The 20,196-nt window shown below is 38.3% G+C and overlaps 2 protein-coding genes, 1 long non-coding RNA gene and 2 pseudogenes across 5 annotated transcripts; 3 read left to right on the plus strand and 2 right to left on the minus strand.

Annotated features, from left to right (window-relative positions):
• The first annotated feature begins 3,536 nt into the window (after positions 1-3,536).
• LOC148729574 (uncharacterized) lies at positions 3,537-5,701 on the plus strand (annotated as a pseudogene). Its single transcript, XR_015989057.1, has 2 exons — positions 3,537-4,211; positions 4,510-5,701. The product of XR_015989057.1 is annotated as an uncharacterized LOC148729574 (transcript).
• Positions 5,702-5,893: 192 nt separating this feature from the next.
• LOC148729575 (uncharacterized) lies at positions 5,894-8,370 on the plus strand. 2 transcript variants are annotated; one of them, XM_088725988.1, is made up of 6 exons: positions 5,894-6,024; positions 6,168-6,234; positions 6,339-6,521; positions 6,644-6,807; positions 6,884-6,957; positions 7,697-8,370. In XM_088725988.1, exons 3-6 carry the CDS (start codon positions 6,366-6,368, stop codon positions 7,903-7,905), a joined length of 603 nt encoding a protein of 200 aa, XP_088582114.1. In that variant the 5' UTR covers positions 5,894-6,024; positions 6,168-6,234; positions 6,339-6,365; the 3' UTR covers positions 7,906-8,370. The 2 variants fall into 2 exon arrangements, with proteins under 2 accessions (XP_088582114.1, XP_088582113.1); XM_088725987.1 differs by having other exon boundaries at positions 5,925-6,024; positions 6,121-6,234.
• Positions 8,371-8,734: 364 nt separating this feature from the next.
• On the minus strand, positions 8,735-9,990 carry LOC148729576 (uncharacterized; annotated as a pseudogene).
• A 4,059-nt stretch (positions 9,991-14,049) lies between these two features.
• Positions 14,050-20,041, minus strand: LOC111319558 (death domain-containing ATP nucleosidase). The gene is made up of 5 exons (XM_022922306.2): positions 19,274-20,041; positions 18,255-18,461; positions 17,596-17,745; positions 16,993-17,057; positions 14,050-15,792 (listed from the first exon to the last, which is right to left on the minus strand). Exons 1-5 carry the CDS (start codon positions 20,007-20,009, stop codon positions 15,583-15,585), a joined length of 1,368 nt encoding a protein of 455 aa, XP_022778041.1. The 5' UTR covers positions 20,010-20,041; the 3' UTR covers positions 14,050-15,582.
• LOC148729577 (uncharacterized) lies at positions 15,789-18,391 on the plus strand. The gene is made up of 2 exons (XR_015989059.1): positions 15,789-15,925; positions 17,108-18,391. It is a non-coding gene; the product is annotated as an uncharacterized LOC148729577 (long non-coding RNA).
• Positions 20,042-20,196: the final 155 nt, after the last annotated feature.

Here is a 20,196-nt window from a genome sequence, read left to right on the forward strand (position 1 = left end):
GCAGAAACTACGGTTCCACTTTCTCCCCCTCCCTGATATTTTTTGCACCTATTTTCACAACATCCTCAGCTATTCTCTTTCCTTGAGCTTCCCCGCTGACGTCACAGGAGACTGGGTCCCAGATCTCCCTTTTCAAGGCCGCGAACCAGAAAACCTTCATAAATTTGCGAGGGTTTGATGGAATAAGTCGATTCAGTTTTCAATCTTCACCAAGTTGTGTATTCTATTTGAAAATAAGTAGATAAAGGTTTTAAACAATTGTACAATTCTACCACAGAATGGAGCTGAATAATTTCAAATTATTATCCAACTACACTCCGTAGAGTACAAATAACGCCATAGACGAGTACAAATATCCCGCGGTATTTGTATTCCATAGAACCGGTTAGACAGGTTTTCTCGCATCGCGCAAGCTAAGAATTGGATTAAAGTTACGAAAACTAATGACGGACAATTTGAATCATATTTCTGACGAAGAAGAATCGGAATGGCTGGCAAATATATAGATCCAAGTTTATTAGATGAATCGAACGAAGAAAAACGGTTAGACAACCAGGAAATTTCTTCGTTTATTGAGGAAAATAGAAACAGCAATACGACAACTCGCCAATTCCGTTCCGCTTCGCATACTTCTGTCACGCACTCTCCGTAAATAAATATCCGCGAAATTCGCCCGCACTGAAAGAACAATTTGGCGTGTTGGATAATAAATAACTTATTAGACGTTTTGTTATGTAGTATCGCGAGTATTTTTACTCGTTATGTATTTTGACACGCCCTACGGGTCCGTCAAAAGACGGCACAACTCGTAAAAATACTCAGAGATGCTACACAACAAAACGTCTAATTAACAATTATTCCACGAGCGCGCGTTGGATATGAGATGATAGATAGCCAACGAGGCGCGTAGCGCCGAGTTGGCTATAATCATTTCATATCCAACAAGAGCAAGTGGAATAATTGTTTTATTAAAAAAAACGCCCCCAAGATATTAGACATATCTTCTCGACTTTATTTTGTAATAAGAAATCGGATGTCACAATGTACAGATATTAGATTATGGTATATTGGCTCATATACCATAATGGCTAAGCCAATTAGAAGTCTTGAATTGCATTATCCAATGATCCAGTTTTTAATAATAAGATATATGTATCAAAGGAAAGATGTAATCTATTTACATAGGCCCGAAAGCTCTAGTACTCTTACAGTGCTTTTAGGATTAACATGTTGAAACAACAAGACTTTCACATCTTTAGATAAACTTGGACGAGAGAGAGACAGAGAGGGCAGTTCCTTAGTGCCCGCGTTTCTTTGAAAATCGTTGAATTGCGTGGGTCCTGGGCATGAGAAACGGGAGGTGACATAAACAAACTCAGTGTCACACGATACCCAGCACAGGCAGCCCAAGCTCACTACGAGAAAAGCGGACGTGACTCTTACCGTGTTGCGTAACGTTTTATATTTATAAAGGTTTGTATGGGATGTTATCGGTTTACCTTAAAAGAGAGAAAAAAATGTCTTGTTTTGAAATAAAACAAGACATTTTTTTCTCTCTTTTAAGGTAAACCGATAACATCCCATACAAACCTTTATAAATATAAAACGTTACGCAACACGGTAAGAGTCACGTCCGCTTTTCTCGTAGTGAGCTTGGGCTGCCTGTGTACCCAGTAGACATGTGGACCGAACTAAACTTGATCTTCTAGTTGGCTACATTATATACCTTTTTCACCGGGAAGGATTGAAGGTTTGTTTCCCTATTACTTTTATCTTATAAAATATCCCTTAGAGGACAGAACATTACCTTAATCATGATTTGTGAGCATAGATTCTTGACTGGAGAGCTAGCGACAGGTCGAAATGCATATTCTTTGAATTGTCGCTGTGTTGAATGTCGAGTTAGAACAAATGATCATACATTGCAAGTTTAAAGATCTTAGGGTAAACATTAAGTGATCGAAGCTGTCTAAAAAGCGATGTTTTCAGTAAAAGTCTTATTTATCCGTGAAGCTGTAGAGAAAGCATTCTTTCACCGTGCAATATTCTTCTATTTACGTACGGGTAGTTTCATAAAGAGACATTGAAGGGCAGGTACAGAAGGCAAATGTTCACTGTACGAAATATTCAGCAGTTGCTGTAAAATCTTTAAAATTGCGGTCATTGCTTGGGCCAATTTGCCGTCAATTTTGCAATTCACCAGTGGCGTTTTTCTTTGTAAGTTCCTTGCCTGTAAGATATCAACGCTCCAAAACCTTTGACTTTGGATTTAGTGCTTTTCACTTCGATTACGATTACATTTCAGACATTGTTTTCGCTTTCGAATAATGGATAGTATATTGCTGCGTTGGAGGGGGATTTTACGTGATAATTTCGTTTTATTTCTAAATTGTTGATGTGAATTGGCCTCGTTTTCGCGTTTTAGAGATTCTAGAGCTGAATAGGCGGGGCTAACGTTCGAAACCTCAGCTGTAGAATCTCTTTACAGAGACCAACTCGGACTTCGAATTCAATTGATAGAATCAAATTATCTTGGTTTCGCTTGTGATTGACGGAAGTATTGATCGTTTTAATTCGGGCGTGATAAATAACTTAGTTGGGAGAACGTTGTAAGAAGAGTTCGTGAATGACGACTCGGGTGGATGAATATTAACAAGCTTTTTGACTGCGCCTCCAATATTTTAGGTGTTTTGTTGCACTGATGATGTTCGGTTAAATATACAAACAAGTCAGTCCACGAGCGCACGTTGCATCTGAAGCGGCAAATAGCCAAAGAGGCACCCAGGGCCGAGTTGACTACGGCCATTTTGGCATCCAACAAACGCGAACGGAATAATCTTTTGTTTAATATCGCTGTGTTTCGATATTACCGAGGATACTAGTAAAATTGATTCGTTTCACACCCAGATTGTTTATTTATCGGAACGACCGGAAGTCGATGCTGGTTCAAGCCGCTAAAGATAAACTCTTGAATCGCTTTTCAACATTAGATGAATTGATGAAAGTCTGAGGAAATGAAGTTTACAAAGCAGGATCTAAATATTTATATGAAATACAGTCACCACTCGTTTACCTTCAATTCCACGATCGTGATACAAGATATACTATATTTCCAAGACAAGCATTCAACTGAAGTATGTTTGTGAATTAGCCCAACGACAACGCTTAAGAGTTGCGAACAGTTTTTACTCGGAATGTTTTGACGTGTTAAGACGAGAGAAAGAAGTGATCGAAAGCAGCTGTCTCTTGAATATGTTGAGCGTCAAGTTTCCATTTCAAGTTTAAAACTTGAAAAGCGTCGAGTACGCTTAAAATTGTCTCACACTGTGGCAGCGAGAGAAGAAAGAATAGGGTAAAATCTAACTTTTTTAGTAAGAACTATCGAGGAAACAAAATCCTATTTTTGAATCTTGAAGTAGAAAATAAAAACCTCTCGCTTTCAGTGTCGTATTGAATTTTCTTTCATTGAAACTGTGGTAGGGAAAGAAACGAATTCTGTATTATAGCGTTAAAAATATTGTTTTTGTAACAGGACTCACCTATGGCCAATGCAGCACCGACTACTTCGTCCACAAAGGAAACGACAAACTATGCCAGGCTGTGCCGTTTGCTGGTTGATATTGGAACCCAGGCTCTTCGAAACACTTTACATGCCATCCACGCACCAACAAGTCTTCACGCAGTTTTGGCGGCAAACGAAGCAACCTCAAAATCCCTCAGGGCGAAGAAGGTTATCAATCCAATCCAATGGAGAAAACTTTTCCCTGCCATCCCTACTTCAGTATCTTCGCGTGACTTTGACATCACTTTGCTAACAATTCTTTTAAGAGACTTGTGCGGCTTAACTGCTCCGCTCACCGGCTGGGACGCATTACCTGCCGCTAATGACTTAAGAAAGGAAGCAGACATTGCCCGAGTTAAGTATTTTAGGAACACTGTGTACGGTCACGCTGAAAAAGCTTCTGTGAATGACATCAAGTTCAATGACTACTGGTGTGACATCCGGGACACTCTGGTTAGACTAGGAGGCGTCACTTATGAGGCTGCTATTGATAATCTTAGAATCGAATGCATGGACCCTGAGGTTGAAGATCACTACGTGGAATTACTGAGTCAATGGAAAAAGGACGAGGACAACATTAAAGATCAGCTGAATGAAATTAAGAAGAGACTTGATACCCTAACAGTTTCAAAAGAAGCAGTTACTCAAGGTAAGATGTGTGAGACATGATGCAAATGAGATGATGGTTTGTTTTAAGCGTGGGGATTCGAAACTGTGACGTACTAACGGGTTCAAACCGGCAACTTTTAAAGGTAAAATGATATGGCGATATACCTGCAACAAGTGACAAATCAGGCAGTACCTAAAGTAAAAGTACACCATTAACTGTATGTGTAGTACCTAAAGTAAAAGTACACCATTAACTGTATGTGTAGAAATTCAGCGAACGCTGAATTTCTTCCTAATTGACAGTCAATTCTTACGCAATTTCTCAACTTCTTTTTTAGGTCAACCATACCAACAGCGTAAACAGACCTCTGATCATTCGCAATCAACGGCTCTAGGGAAAGGTTTGATAGAAGCGGATTTGGGCGTCGAAGCTAACTTCCTAGTAATAACGCGAGATTCAGGGGGACAACAATTCAATGACGTGCAAGAACAAGTGACTGTCACTGTTAGCTCTCAAACCGGAAATGAGGAGGTGCAAGTCGTAGATTGCAAAGATGGTCATTATCGAGTAGGCTACAAGCCAAAGAGTGTTGGTCGACACGACATTGAAATTAGGGTGAATGGATGCCCGCTGACTGGTAGTCCCTGGAAAGTCGAGGTGAAGCCACATCAGTACAAAGTAGTGAGATCGTTTGGGTCAGGAGAATTAAGCGGACCATACTGTATCGCAAAGAATGAAATAACTGGAGACATTGCAGTTGCAGATTATATAAATAAAAGGGTCCAGATCTTTGATAAGGACATGAAACATGTGAAGACGATAACAGGAGGTGAGGCAGACTCACAACGTTGGGCCAACATAGGTTGTCCTGTATCAGTGGCATTCTTAAAGAGCAGTGACATCGTGGTTACTCATGAGCAGTACAGTCCACAAAATAAGAAGCTTTCGCTAATAACTGATCGTGGCCTCTTCATCGAACATTTTAGTGAATATCTGATTAAAGCACATCATGTTTTTGTCAAAACTGAAGATGGCCACGTGATCGTTTGTGATAAAGGTGACAAAAAGATAAAGGAAATCAGTCCTCAGACGGGAAAAAATTGATTCAGGCCTTCTCTGCCCCGGATAGTGAAGTGAACCCAAGCTTTCCCTGTTACTATCGTGATAAGTTCTTTGTTTCCTATATGGAAGCACATTGTGTGAAGGCCTTTGATAAGAAAGGAGTGTTTCTTTATAACATTGGTAATGAGGGTTCTGGCGAAGGACAGTTGAGATATCCCGAGGGACTTTCTGTAGACTTCTACGGTAATTTGATCGTGTGTGACGCCAGTAGCATAGGTGAAAATTACCAGGATGGCGTCCTGAAAATGTTCACCTTGGATGGAAAATTTCTCACCTCATTTGGGGATGATATGATTGACACTCCTTGGATCGTGTATGGCTGTAATAATGGCGATGTGCTCGTTGCTGATATTCTCGGTGATAGTGCTTATATTTTAGGACAACCTGTTTCCTTCACTGCAAAGTGAGACAGGAACAATTCAGGCCTTTTGCAGGAGTTGATCATGTGACCGATTTCCCCTTAGCAACGCCATGCTGACTGGCAAGCCATTCTCTGCGTTGCATGACAACCAGCTGTTATCTTTGTATTGAAGCGTGTCTCTTTCTTGTGGTTAAAGTGCTCTAAAGGTCAATCCTAACCCGTCCTTTTTACAACTGGAAATATATTATTGCCAAAGCTTACCATACAGTGAATTTTGTGAGATTTTCGACCGAAGAAAGAGAATTTTGACGAAGTTTTGACTTCGCGAAGTGAGCGCCAGCAAGGCAAACATCGCGGAATCAACAATTAGTAAGTAACGCAAGTTTTTCGCTAATATCTGAACTTTGTTTGAATTTTTTTTTTTAATATTAGTTACAACTTATCAGATGAACCTTCCTTTAACAGCTAATGAGACTAAATGCTTGTCTTTCGATCTCGATTCGACATTCAAGGACGCCTCACAGACAAAAGCACAACAAAAACAATCTGGACCATGGGAATCTCAACACACGAGAAATCGTAAGTTTGTTTTCAGTTTGAAGATCTTTAATAAAAGATGACGAGACTGATCTTTTAAGATTGCTATCAATTATTCTCTCCACTAATCCTGTATTTCTTCACAGATTTTAGCTGAACATCCTTCCAAGAGGATGAAGAAGTCCAATCATGATCATTGTTGTGTTCCAGAGTGTGAGGGGGACGCTCGATACGATTCCTCTCTGTCTTTTCATCGAATCCCAAAGATTAACGACCTTAGAACGATCTGGATTTCAAAAATTAGAAGAGATGAAGGTGATCTTTTAAAGGTTAGAACTGTTTGCTCGATTAAGTGAACACCAATTGATCTAACATTGGACATGATAGTAAATGTAGTTCGTGGCATTTTTATCAATCATTGTAATTTAAAGCCCGTGTTTCTTTTTCATAGATTACAAACAATACCAGAGTATGTTCAAAGCATTTTTCCGAGGAAGACTTCTTGCCCACTGACAATGCAGGACGTCCACTTTTAAAGCAAGGTGCATTTCCTCACATATTTACATGGAAGCCAAATGCCAAAGTGAGGAGAAAAATTATTCGTCATGTTGAAAGGTAACTTTTCTTTTCATTGTTGTGTTAGAATTCTAGAGTATTCCATGCTTAAAGGTCATTCTGTTCCTATTTCTAGGTCTTCGACTGAGACACATGACAATGTTGATGTTGACATGGAAGAAAACCAACAACCTGAGATCAGCAGTGAAAGTAAGTGAAATAGATGTTCTTAGAGAACAGTTGAAAGCCTTACAGCTGGAGTTGAAATCCACCAAAGATGAATATTCAAAATTCAAAACCTGCGCACAATTAGAAATTCAGAAGGCAAACTTGGCTACAAAACAGGCAAGAGATGAAATAGAAAAACAAGAAGTTACTCTAAAAATATATAAATTTGGGGTAGAAAGGTTTACTAGGGATAATAGTAGCATTAAGTTTTATACTGGGTTTCCTACTTATGAGCACCTAATTGCTTTCTATGAATTTGTCGAGCCATCTGCTGAAAACATGACATACTGCTATGCTTCAGGTGTACTAGATAGCAGGCCATCATCGCGGTCAATACTTTTGATTGATGAATGCTTTATGTGTCTTGTTCGTATCAGACTTGGATTATTTCACCAGGATCTTGCTTTTCGCTTTTATTTACACCCTCCATCAGTAAGTCGAAAGCTCGCCACTTGGATCAACTACCTTTATTTTTTGTTAGCTTCTCAGTCCATTTGGCCAACCAGAGAGCAGATAAATAATTCCATGTCAGATGAATTTTTAAATCTCTATCCCAACACAAGAGTTATAATTGATTGTACAGAGTTGTATGTACAAACACCATCTTCTTTTCTTTTACAATCGCAGCTCTACTCTGCTTACAAGAGTAATACAACATTAAAGGGACTTGTGGGAATATCTCCAAAAGGAGCCATTATTTTCGTTTCTAACCTATACACAGGTGCTATTTCTGATAGGGAAATAACCAGATGTTCTGGAATACTTGATCTTTTGGAGCCTGGTGATAGTGTCATGGCAGACAAAGGTTTTGAAATTGAAGACTTGCTACTGGTGAAAAATGTAACTTTAAATCTCCCTCGATTTTTGCAAAGTAAAAGCCAATTTGCTAGTCATGAAGTCAAAGAAACGAAAAGTATTGCCAAGTTATGAATACACGTAGAGCGAGCAATACGAAGACTGAAAGAATTTCATATTTTTGATTCAGATATACCTTTAAATACACTTGGGTCTGTCAATCAAACATATACCATAGCATGTTTACTAACAAATTTTCAAGGTCCACTTATTAAAGATGATGAGTAGTGTCGAATAGATACAAAAAACCAAAAGCTATAATTTAGTACCTGACTTGAGCTTCTTCATTGTGAACCAAATAAAAGTGACTCTTTTCGACATATGATAGAAAATCACTCTGACTTTCATTGTATTATTTGTAGAATTGTTATGGTTTCACTTGGACATAGGATGACAATCATTATTAAACTCAAAATTAAATTAATTTTTACAGTAATATTATCATCAAGGTTGCAAATAGTAATTAAAGAAAAAGGCATCAGCTTTATCCTTTGCATTTTGAAAAAACTCTTTGTCATAATAAATTCTTGAACATTCAGATGTACTGTCATCAATATAACTAAAAAAGTCACACCACTGTAAGCCAGTGAGCCCCAGTTGGCATTGCACTTGGTAAAAATACTCATGTGTTGTCTTATGAGAGTACTCATTTTGGGTATTCTTCGACAAATACCTCACATTATCAAAACTTGTCTCACCCTCTTTTACAACTTTGACTTCCAATAATCCAAAAGGATCTAGTCCATTTTCAGAAGCAGCAATGTCAAATACTTTGCTGTCAGGACTACACCCTAACCATGGGCACTTTGGCTTGATGATAAGGCCTGAAGGGAAAAGGTTGACCTTGTTTTCCTTAGCCTCACTTGCATAAATTGATGCTGCCTTTGGCTCTAACTCAATTCCTCGTCTCATAGGAGCTCACGAAGGGTTGAGTTGCTCCACAAGCCTTTTAAAGTTGCCAACTCTTCTAGCCACTAAACCAAACTTGCTTGCTGTAATCCTCTTTTTACGCAGAAGATACCACAACTGACTTGAATTTTGTTGCACAGTTTTACTCTCTATGTCAATTGCAACATCTCTGTCAAGATTCAATGATTCCAGTGCAGCTTGCTTATCACTGGTTAAACAAATTGTGAAGGCATTTTCAAATCTATCACCAGAGTCTTCATAAGGCAGAAGTGGGAATCCCGCTAAAGTGAAATCATTAATAATGTAATCTTGCAAAAGCTTTTGCTGGTAGGACAAAACACTTCCTTTTAATGCACCACCAAATTTTGTAGCCACATTTTCTAAGTTAGCGAGATTATCTTGATGGGGAAGAATACTAGCTATAATAGGCACTGGAGATAGTTTTTCAAAGGAAGTTGAATGAAGCAGTCCATAGTACTTAGATGGTGAATATAAAGTTGATTTGATAAATTTCGAATAATTTGCACCCATTTGAGGTTTCTTGACTAGGATGTCTTGAATTTGCTTTTGTTCGATCTTTTTCCCTCTTGGAACGCTGCATCGTTGCTTCATACTAGTACAAGTCAAGTCATCAGGCAGAGATCTAAGACCAAGTTGTTTACAGTGTGCCAGGTAGAAAAACAAAGCAATGATGTGGTGGCAATATCCATCAGGCTATTCCAGCAACACAACTGCATTTCCCGCTCAATGATTTCTCTTTCAACTCAATATTTGTTGAGATATTATGCGGGGACTCGGTTTTTTTCTTTGATCGAAAGCATTTGGCTGTTATAGCAACATAGTCAGTCGTGTAGCTAACTGAAAGAAAGAAAATACACGCGCTTATCAGAATCACGCATCACGAGCGGTTACGAATTTAACAAATTGTTCCCTCAAAAAGTGTTACGGTCACTTTGTAACTTAAAATTAGAAAATATAAAGCTTTCATACTATATATTTCTGTCGGAAGTGAATACCTTTTATTTCGTGTAGATAGCCAGGTTCTGCGAAAAATTTGTACGCTTTCACTGTGTTTTGACATCCAGACTTGAGTTTGGCGTAAGTCTCGACGTCCGCGAACGTCAAATTTGGAATCAAAGACAAATCTTGAGTCCCATTATCTGCTAAGACAAGGATTGCTTTAAACTTTTTACTATTCTTCCGAAAATGTTCCAAGAAAAGGTAAGAGATTACGGCAAAAACTTGCGATAGTTACCCATTGTTGATCCCGCCATGTTTGTCTTGATGGCGCTCAGTTCGCGAAGTCAAAACTTCGTCAAAACTCTCTTAGTTCCGTCGAAAATCTCACAAAATTCACTGTATGGTAAGCTTTGGCAATAAATATTTTCCAGTTGACAAAGAGACGGTTTAGGATTAACCGTTAGAGCACTTTCAACACAAATAAGAGACACGCGTTGCTAAGGGGAAATCGGTCACATGCTCAACTCCTGCAAAAGGCCTGAATTGTTCCTGTCTCACTTTGTATAGTGAAGGAAACAGGTTGTCCTAAAATATAAGCACTATCACCGAGAGAATAGGCACCACAAACAGGTCTTCAAGGAAGCATTGTATTGTTCTTGTTGAAAACACACTCAATTAGCTCAACGAATGGCTGGGAGTTGCACGGGAATATGCGAATTCATTTCTAGACAAAGCACTTGCGTGACAATGACAACATGCGATCGCGAATGCAAAGAAGAAACTGTTTTAAATCGAAAGAAATACGTGAAGTTTTTTCAACGGGATCATGCAAATTATATATGAAAAAGCCCAGGAAGGCCTAAAGATTTTCAAACTTCCTAAGGAAATCTTGAACATTGTGTTACTTTTTAATCAGAGACGAATTTATAGCGTGACCTAGAATTTCACTGACTTTGTTTTTGCAAAAGTAAAATATATGTGGATTTTTTGCAAGGTATTTTACTGCAAATAACAGAATATAGCCCATGAATGGTGGCTTTAACTTCCACTGCCTAAGTAAATTGACTAGATAGTTGAGATTTCGAGAAAAAAAAAAAGCCTAAAGCCCAGTTTGTGGTGTCTTCTGTACTGTAGGGCATTATATACGATATCCGTGAGCCGGGCTCCCTGTGGATAAACTCGATTGTTAACACTTATTTCCTCATGTTACCCGTGGTTTTGTGGGTGCTTTCATGTTGTTTTAAATTGTTTCGAGATATTTTCAGGTAATTTCAGATGGTTTCCTTGGGGGTTTCAGATGGTTTCAGGTGGTTTCATCGGTTGTTTCATATGGTTTCAGGTGGTTTCAGGTGATTCCAACTTTTAGTAACTACGTCTCTTCGGCACACCTTTAATACACAAACGTGGACTAGCTTAAAAGATATTTCCAGAGAGAACAATAACAAAAAGTGAAATCAGTGTGTCGCTATCACAAAAGACAGAAAGTGATTTCTTTCCTTTCCAGACAAGAGCAACTTTTTTTGTTGTTAACAGTTTGTGGCAAATGAAATAGTTCCAGTGGAAAAAGGTCGCTTGCCCCTGATTCAATTCCCTAGTCCGATAAGAAAAGGAAGATCGAAGGCTTGCTACCAGACTCCGTTTTTTCTCATCAAATCAATTTTTTTATCACAAGCCCCCCCCCCCCCCCCCATATGGTTACCTCATGAGTACTGTCTCAATTAACTAATTATCACTCTACAGTGCCTTAGATATTGACGTGAAGCCCATTCATGCACGTCACAGAAAGAACTCGAAGTCAAGTAGATCAGAAATATCTGGCAGGTTCATGAAATGTTTAAGACGCGTTCGTATGGATTTGACATCCGGGATTTGACCAAGACCAAGACATACAATGAATTCATGACATTGTCACGACAAGCGATAAATTTATGTTCGTGGAGACCATCTAATAAGCCACTAATAAGAAATCAACTTTATGTCTGAAGTTAAATGTAAAAAAAAAAACCTTAATGCCTGAATCTATCAAAAAATCTAATCTCAATCATTGCAGTCAATAAATTACTTTTATGGCAATCCATTAAAAAATCGTAAAAATTGGGTGGCATTAGAAAATGCTTGTGCTGACAGATTTTAGGTGCGGTCGCACTTTGGGTTTGCTCGCCAAGTACTTATCGTATTTACATCGTATTCACACACGAGATTACTGTGTGATGGATGTCCTCCCCTGGGGTGGGATTGGTGGGATATAGGGCGCACTTAATTTGGAGCCTCGCTCTGTTGTGCGACCCTCACCACACTCTGGTGAAAGTGATTAAAAAAAAAAACAAAAAAAAAACATCCCCTTTTCCACTTAGAACCCACAGTGCTTGAGGTCTGTCAATAATAAATCACACTTCTGGTTTATTTACCTTAAAGCAATCTTCGGCATCAGTTTGTATATTGTAGGTTGTAAGCTACATGTAGTTCTAGTATGTGCATCTCCGTGAACAGTGCCATAGGTAGTTTTTTTTTACGTCACGTGGTCTCTACAATTTATCGAGAGGAAATTTTGCATTTTTTTGGTTTTACTTATAGAGAACTGATTTTCTTTTTTTTTTCTTTTTAATTTTTATTTGCACTTTAGTTTTACTCTTTTAATTAATAATTTTTTAATTATTTATTCAAACTTATTATTTTTTATTATTTGGTAATTTATTTTTTCAATTTATTATTTTTTGGTCATTCCGGGAATTCCGGGTATTCCGGGTATTCCGGCATTCTATATTTTCCAAATTACCTACCTAACCCGACAGCAGTTACATATGGTGTATCTATTTCACTTACCATAAGTTAAAACGGAAACTAATATCTGCAGGTTGTTAAATATAGATAGAAAAGAATTGTGCAGAATTAAAAGTAGAATTTATTACTGAGTCCAGCTTTGCAAACTTCGATCTTCGCATCATCACTAAGGGTTATGGAGGGGGTAGACGGGGACTCATTTAAGAGCATCCGAGGACACGCGTGAAAACTTAAATTATTCAAAAAGAACCTGGGATAAATCTCATTGTTTAATGAGCACCTCGACCCTCAAAGTTCAACCCATTGAAGGTCAGCCAGTCACGATTCACGAAGTAATTTATTGCATAAACCTCCCAAAATAGAACAAGTTATACGAGAGAATTATCTTAGAAGTTAATACCAGAAAAATCGAAAAACCTATTTTAGTTATTGAGGATGACGTCATCTACGCGTCTGTCTACCAATTGACCATAGGTAAGAACCACATGCGTTCCAGCTCACATCTCGAGGAAAAGCGAAGCGTTATATCATAATAGCGTTACGCATTGTGTGACGCAGTGTTAGTTTAAAAGAGAAACCATTGAGAATTTGAATGCGCTAGAAGGAATAATAAGGGGAACGAAATATGGTTCATTTATTGTTTCGTTTAGTAAATAGGCGTTGCCTTTGATGACAAATACATTTTAATTAACACAACTCGTGATTGACATTAATTCCTTACCGTGATTTAAAAGTGTTAGCTTGTCGTGTTTTAAACCAGTTTTTTTCAGAAGAATCAGTAAGAGAGAGAAGTCGGTTTTTATATCTGTTCGCTTACCCGAATCTACTAACCTGAAGGGAGAAACCTGTTTTTACGACCCGCCACAGAAGTAGGTTTCCAATCATGTTTTTCTTGATGATTTTGCTTCGAGATTAAGACTTAATTTGTGTTTTACTGATTTCCAATTACAATATATTTCTCTTAGATCGAATAATATTAAAGCTTGGATAATATTATACAGTTTGTGGTGGTCATCTGAGCTGACCAGTTCCGAGTAAGGAAACATTTATAATTGACAATTATTCGCCGAAGGCGAGGTGAATATCGTCGAATAATCCCCGAGACGAAGTCGAGGGGATTATTCGACAATATTCACCGAACCCGAGACGAATGATTGTTTTAGTATAATGTCAAAGCTGAACAACAGAAGAATTTCTAAAATCATAACATTTTAGTAACATTTATCAACATTTTAGTTTAACATTTTATATAGACCGCGCGGAGCGGTTTATATAGCGTCATATAAGGAACCGCTCAACCAATCAGATTGCTGGAAACTCTTTGCTCAGCTCCGAAATTATACTAACACTAAATATTCCGAAATATTAACATTTTACATGTAAGATTGATAAAACTTACTCACACTTTGTGTGTCCGTTGTGGTTTTGGGGGATTTCTGCCGTTTTAGGCTTGCTTTGCAATCACTGTTTTTTCCTGTTGCCAGACGAAATCGTAGTGAGCAGCCTTGACAAGGATAATATCCAGTCATCTTGACCGAACAAGTTTGGTTAATAAACGATTTATTACAGTGCAAATATATTTCAGTTTATTAAGAGTTAAGAATGACTTGTTTACTTCGAGAGCCGGGAAAGAAAGCCAATTGTGTTTGTAACACAAAGAACTCACGAGAGTCATTTCCGTTTTCTTTGTTTTGACTTTCTTCTATCGCTTACTGCGTTTCCATCGCCGAAATTGTCCAAGAATTATAAACGTAGCTCTAATTCTACTTTTTTTCGTGCGCGAGATCAAAGCCTTGCTCATGAAACACAGGCAACTCTGTGTTTTCCATATTTGTGATCTATCATTATCATAGCTTGTACAACTACATCCTGCGTAGCTGACAGTTTTTCGGACGCTCCATGAAAATAAAGGCGCGAAACGGGCAGAGAAACTTTGAATGAACAAAGCTCCGCCAATTTTTCCGTTTAATAAACCTCTCGCGACTTTCTTGCTCGTTTCTGCGGATCCGGCGCTCTTTGTTTTATTGCGCACATAAAACTGCCGACTACAAGGGACCGGGAGACAAGTTTACTGACAAGAAATACAGTATATCATTTGAGAAATCTGCAATGCAAACACTTTGAAGTTACGAGGGTAACCAGGCCTCTTAGTCTACTACCTATTAAGGATGGGCCGATACGACTTTTTCGAATCGATACGATACCGAGTACGATATTTAATTTTTCTTCGATATCGATACCGATACTGTGACGTCATTGAAATACATAGTAAGTCACGTGATCTGATTGACTAAATTAAGGCTCTCCCGCACGGTTTTCTGTTCAGTTCTTTATAATAGCATCAGCAAGACAGTCAAACAAGTAAAAAAAATTTCAATTTACTGTTACTCATTTTTAATTTTCTCGAGGAAATGAAGAACACCGCAGTGGTACAATCCTACTACTTAGTATATTAAGCAATCTGCATCTTTCACTAGCATTTATGATCATAAGGCGTACGATGAAAGGTTATCAGTCACTGCGCGCGTCACTGATAATAACTGAACATGGGTGCCTGACTCATTATGGATCCTGCGCTTCAATACTCGATACATCAGAGACTCCCTGGTATACAGGACCACTCGCAGAGGTGCCATACTTTAGAACTAATTAATGCTTTTCTTGCTCGAGGTTTTTCTTTAGTAATCAGTCATAGTAGTTTGCAACTCATTATTGTTACTCCAGATCTTGTAATGCGCACATTGTTGTGAGTTGCGATTTTGATGCCATGGTAGTGAGTGACGTTACATTTACAGTTTATAAAATCGGGTCCTATTTCACACTGAAAAGTTGTACTGCACTGGGGGCAATCCTACATTGCACACAAATGCGCACGTGCACAATCTCGAGCCCTTCGGCTACTTATCAGCGGTTAGTCGCGGGAGATTAAAGCGTGGGTAGGTCACGAGCAGTATCGAAATAATCGATACTCTTCGCTGGCATCGATAATTTTCGATCCGACCTCGGTATCATTGGTATCGAATATTTGGTATCGGTAAGCGATATCGGTCCATCCTTACCACCTATATATGGTGTACTTTCTGAGGTGAACGAGGTGGAAAATCAGTCTTTAATTATCCCCTGTTCTTTGAGTTTCTTTATGACCTCTGCTACAGCATCTTTAACAGCATCTCCGCTTTGCTCATAGTGTTTCACTTTCGCTTTTGTTCCACTTTGAATGTCCCAAGCTGTACCATCGTAAACCCACGGCTCATCCAGGGAGTGAATTCGACCTTGTGCTCTGTAGCTTATAGTTCGACCCTTGTAATTCACCTGCGAAATTTAAATGACAGACACACATATCATTCTTTACCTCTGATATCTTTTTCAGTGTTCTTTCCTCAGCTGTTAGTCACAGCTAAGCGTTAATTCAGTCGCATGGAAGTGTAACACGCTGTTTGCCCGGGTAAGGTTTGTGCACCATCATTTTTCTGCAGCATAGTAAGTGTACATGTATTGATACTGTACAAAGAAGCAGTATGTAAAACACTTCTCATATATTTTCTTGGATTACGTGCTAATTTTCCTAAAAGAAATGTTACAGCAGAATCTCACTTTTTGTTTTTTGACCATAATCTCCTGTATCCAATTAATTAAAAGTGGCCACTTAACGCTTACCTGTCTATTACATCAGTGTGTATACTCTCCATACTGATCTACACACATTTCCTAAAGTGCTGACAAGGAGAATTTGTTGAACAATCAAGAGCTTTTTTGAGTGGAGATCATATTACTTTGTTCATGAGACCTCAATGTGACTCATGAGTGAAATGTAAGGAGAAATTAGATGCTAAACACTCTTGGGGTCAGGGGTTAACCTTTGCCCCCTGACATCAATATGCATATTCTCCATACTGTTCTCTATACAGTTCTTAAGATGCTGACAAGGAGAATTTGTTTAACAATCAAGAGCTTCTTTAGTTGGTGATCATTTCCTTCATTCTTGGGACCTCAGAGTGTGATTCAGGGGTGATATTGTAAGGAGAAGTTAGATGTTAATCACAGGGTTAATTACTGCTACGACTATTTTTGTAGGTGAGGATGTGGGGTGGGGAAGGGTTAAAAAGGGAGACTGAAAAGATTAAGATACAATTGGTTTCCGTTTTGCCCCAAATTCTTAGTTGTGAGATATGGGTTAAATTACAATTATAAACTAAATGACACCAGACTGACACAAGTCAGAGCTGGTGATGTTGTCAAGTTTGCATAAGCTTAAACCATATTGAATGCCCCTGCACTTTATCATGTCTGCCTTTGTCTAAAAACTTATACAGTAACCCTTTTTGACATTCACTGATTTAGATAACACAGTGTTTTTGTTTGTGTTTGAGAAATAAAAATACATATATATATATTCTCATAAAAAATAAATGAACTTTACTCGACTGAGAGTGAGTTCTTCACAAAAGGCATATTGATGGATCATTAAAGTAATAACTTAATATTGTTCAATTTTTTACTTTAGTTACGAACCTGACCAGGGGGTCCCCCAGTGATGGACTGCAGCAATGTAGTTAGTGGATCCTCAGGTGGCGTGCCTAAAAAATAGTTGTATAACTTTTCTTGATCATCACTTTATATGACACAGATGAAACATTGATTGAAAAATGGCAACATGTGAGCTGTGGTGGATGCAGAGAAGTGTTTTAAAAGGGACCTTGTGAGCAAGATATTTCTAACTTCCTACCCTTGTCAGTATAAAACAGACTGCAGACTGAAGGTAAATACAGACTGAGAGTAAACTGCAGACTAAAGACTATAGAGTCTGTAGCCTTAAATATGATAAGAGTTTTTCAGTATGGCTTAAAATTAACTGATACTTAATTAAGCTAGGGCAGCCTCCCTTTTTCTCAGACCCACAGCATGTAAAAACCTGCCCCCTCCCTCCCCCCCCAATAAAAATAATTATTAAAAATTCAAATTAAATATCATTTGAAGGAGAGTTGGTGCATAAGAGGGGCTCCTCTCCAAAACTCCTTAATTTGATCTTGAGAGAAAACTTAGCATTCATTCAACCTCTTGTATCAATAAGCTTTCATTCACTAGCAAGCCAAAAGTATTACAAGGCAAAATAACCTTTTGGGTTGGTGTCTATCACGTCATCCTTTGGTATTCTGAAATCCTTTATGTTCGCTTGAGGACTTGTAAAGAAGAAGTACATGATTGCAATGAGAAGCACCATCACAGCGCCAGCTAGAACTGCCTTTCCTAAAGCTGAACTAGAACCTGCAAGATATCATTGTTTACATTTGCATAACTAGTTATACTCACTGTGGTGTGTAGTCACTTAAGCCCCACACATACCATGCCTCCAAGGATTGGAACTAGTACATGGGGACTTCTAACTGCTTTGTTTTCAGAGTGTTGAAGAAGAATAATAGATGTAATTTTTCTCTGATTCGTAGGCCCTCCTTATTTATTAGCCAACAGCCCATAATAATAAGCTTAACCTTATTCCCTGACTGCAACATGGCTCTGGTTTGTTCCAAACCAGTGCATTTAATTACAACAAGTAATCTGGAATGACATGGACACTTTTTTTTCATTGCTTTTAAAAACCTATCATAATAATCAATACTTAAGCTGTATATAGGATTAACATCACTCATTTAATCTAACATAACATTGATTATTGGGCCTGTCTGGACCTGACTGTTTTCATGAATTATCTAACTGTCTGTTATTCATTCAAGAGCCTCACGCAGAGCCCACTTTATTTAGTTTTCACTAATTACCTGATGGTGGGTGTTTCAATCCCCTGTAATGCTCCCAGTCTTTGAGTACACCAGGAAATTTTAACATGTTGGCCACAACAGACGCTGCCATGACACTTGCAACTGGTTGCCACTCTTCAGTTTTTGACTTGTTGCCATCAGCATAATCTGACACGCCTTTTATAACAACCCACTCCATCTTAAGATCATGAGCTGCAGCAAAAATACCTGTCCACAGAATTAAAAATATTTCTTCAACTTTTAACAATTTACTGAGTTCTAATTAATTTGCATAAATAACTATGGAAATGAAATGTAAGTGAATGATATTTTGAACATATATATTTATTCTACTCTAAGAATTTCCCCATCATCAATATTGAGACAAATGAGGATTTTTGAATAAAATTACTAAATTATATTTACTGCTCAAGAATTACCCCTTAACAATCAAAATATTTAATAAATACTGTGTGATTTAGTATAGAGCATTCTTTAGGTTGGTAGTTTGTTTTCCATATTTTGATAATTACATATCTTAAGTTGAAAAGTATTTTAATTTTTGCAAGTGCTTTAAGCCTCTGAGGTTTGCCAAATAAAATTTGATGTGTGAATGCAGCCTTCTGTCCCAATTTGTTGTTGCACCCAATTAAATTGGTTGAATTTTCTTTAAAAGAAAAACTTGAACCTCGCCCTTGAAATATAATCAAACATATGTATTTGGCAAAATGATGACCAGATCGACACAACTTTTCACTCATTCATCCCATGCCCAGCACGTAAACTTTACCAGGTGTCCTTAAAGGTTTGCCAATGTGACTCACATTTAATTTTTGGGATATAAGCTGTTTCGATTATTTTACGCTTGGTTTTCAAGACTTGGTTAAAAACTGATATAACGCTAACAAGCGTTTGACTCCCCCACCCCGACATGAGCGGTAAAAACTTTTCTAGTGTTAGTTAGTGAGGTTTCTAACTTTATATCTTTAACTTTAGGCATTTAGTGTCTTTGTTATGCAGAAAAGTACGTTAATTCTTACCTTCACCCTCCATTTCGATTGCGATCGCTTTAGGGTATCTTTCAAGGAGTTCTTCTCGTCGCCACTCGCAATTCACAAGCTCAGGGCCGCTCAAAATAACACCATCGCAATGTACAACCGGCTCCCAATCTACTTCCGGTTTCTTCATTATTGGGGGCTTCCATCCACTGGCAGCGTGTTTGATGAGGTCAGCTATATCACGGCTAACAGGAGCCTCATAACCACGAGGTTGCTCTCGATCATTCATGACTTTTTTATGCGCGTACGTGATTATTTTTGCTGAGATCACGACATCTCCTAACTTGACTTTCTCGTAGGACAGACCGCCGCAAAACCCGACGCAAAAAACAGCTTTGGGTTGCAATATTATGACGGCAGTGTTAACCTTGCTCAGGGCTGCGCCGGGAGCTGCTGCACCTTCAGAGCATCGTATCAAGCAAACATTCAATTTGTGTTTAACATCAACCATTTCTCCAAAGTGCACAATCCCGAGACCCCGGTAGTGACTCTGATGTGGGTTTCTGAGATAGCTGAAGCAACTCAAAAATTCGCAATCTTTTGCGGTAACAAGCAGTACGTCTATAGGAAGTTCGACACTCTCCCATGGTGTGAACGCGTCAGGGAGCTCACTTAATTTATGAAGTTTGAAACTTAGTTTTGGTGGTTTCATGAAATCTACATGATTATGGGAAGAAATCCCTTGGGATGACTCTGCCACTACTCTCTCCTCCGACATCTTGAGAATCAAATATCCCAGGAGCACCTGCGCCCCTGGCGCAAGGGACTCGATTTCATATCCCAAAACAATGAAACAAACAAACAAGCTGGAGTTGATTCAAGTTGTTTACGAATTTGATGAGATTTCTGATCTGAAAAAAGAGTAACTAGTAATAATAATAATAATAATAATAATAATAATAATG

Source organism: Stylophora pistillata, chromosome 6 (assembly GCF_964205215.1).
Source record: "Stylophora pistillata chromosome 6, jaStyPist1.2, whole genome shotgun sequence".
Taxonomy (NCBI): domain Eukaryota; kingdom Metazoa; phylum Cnidaria; class Anthozoa; order Scleractinia; family Pocilloporidae; genus Stylophora; species Stylophora pistillata.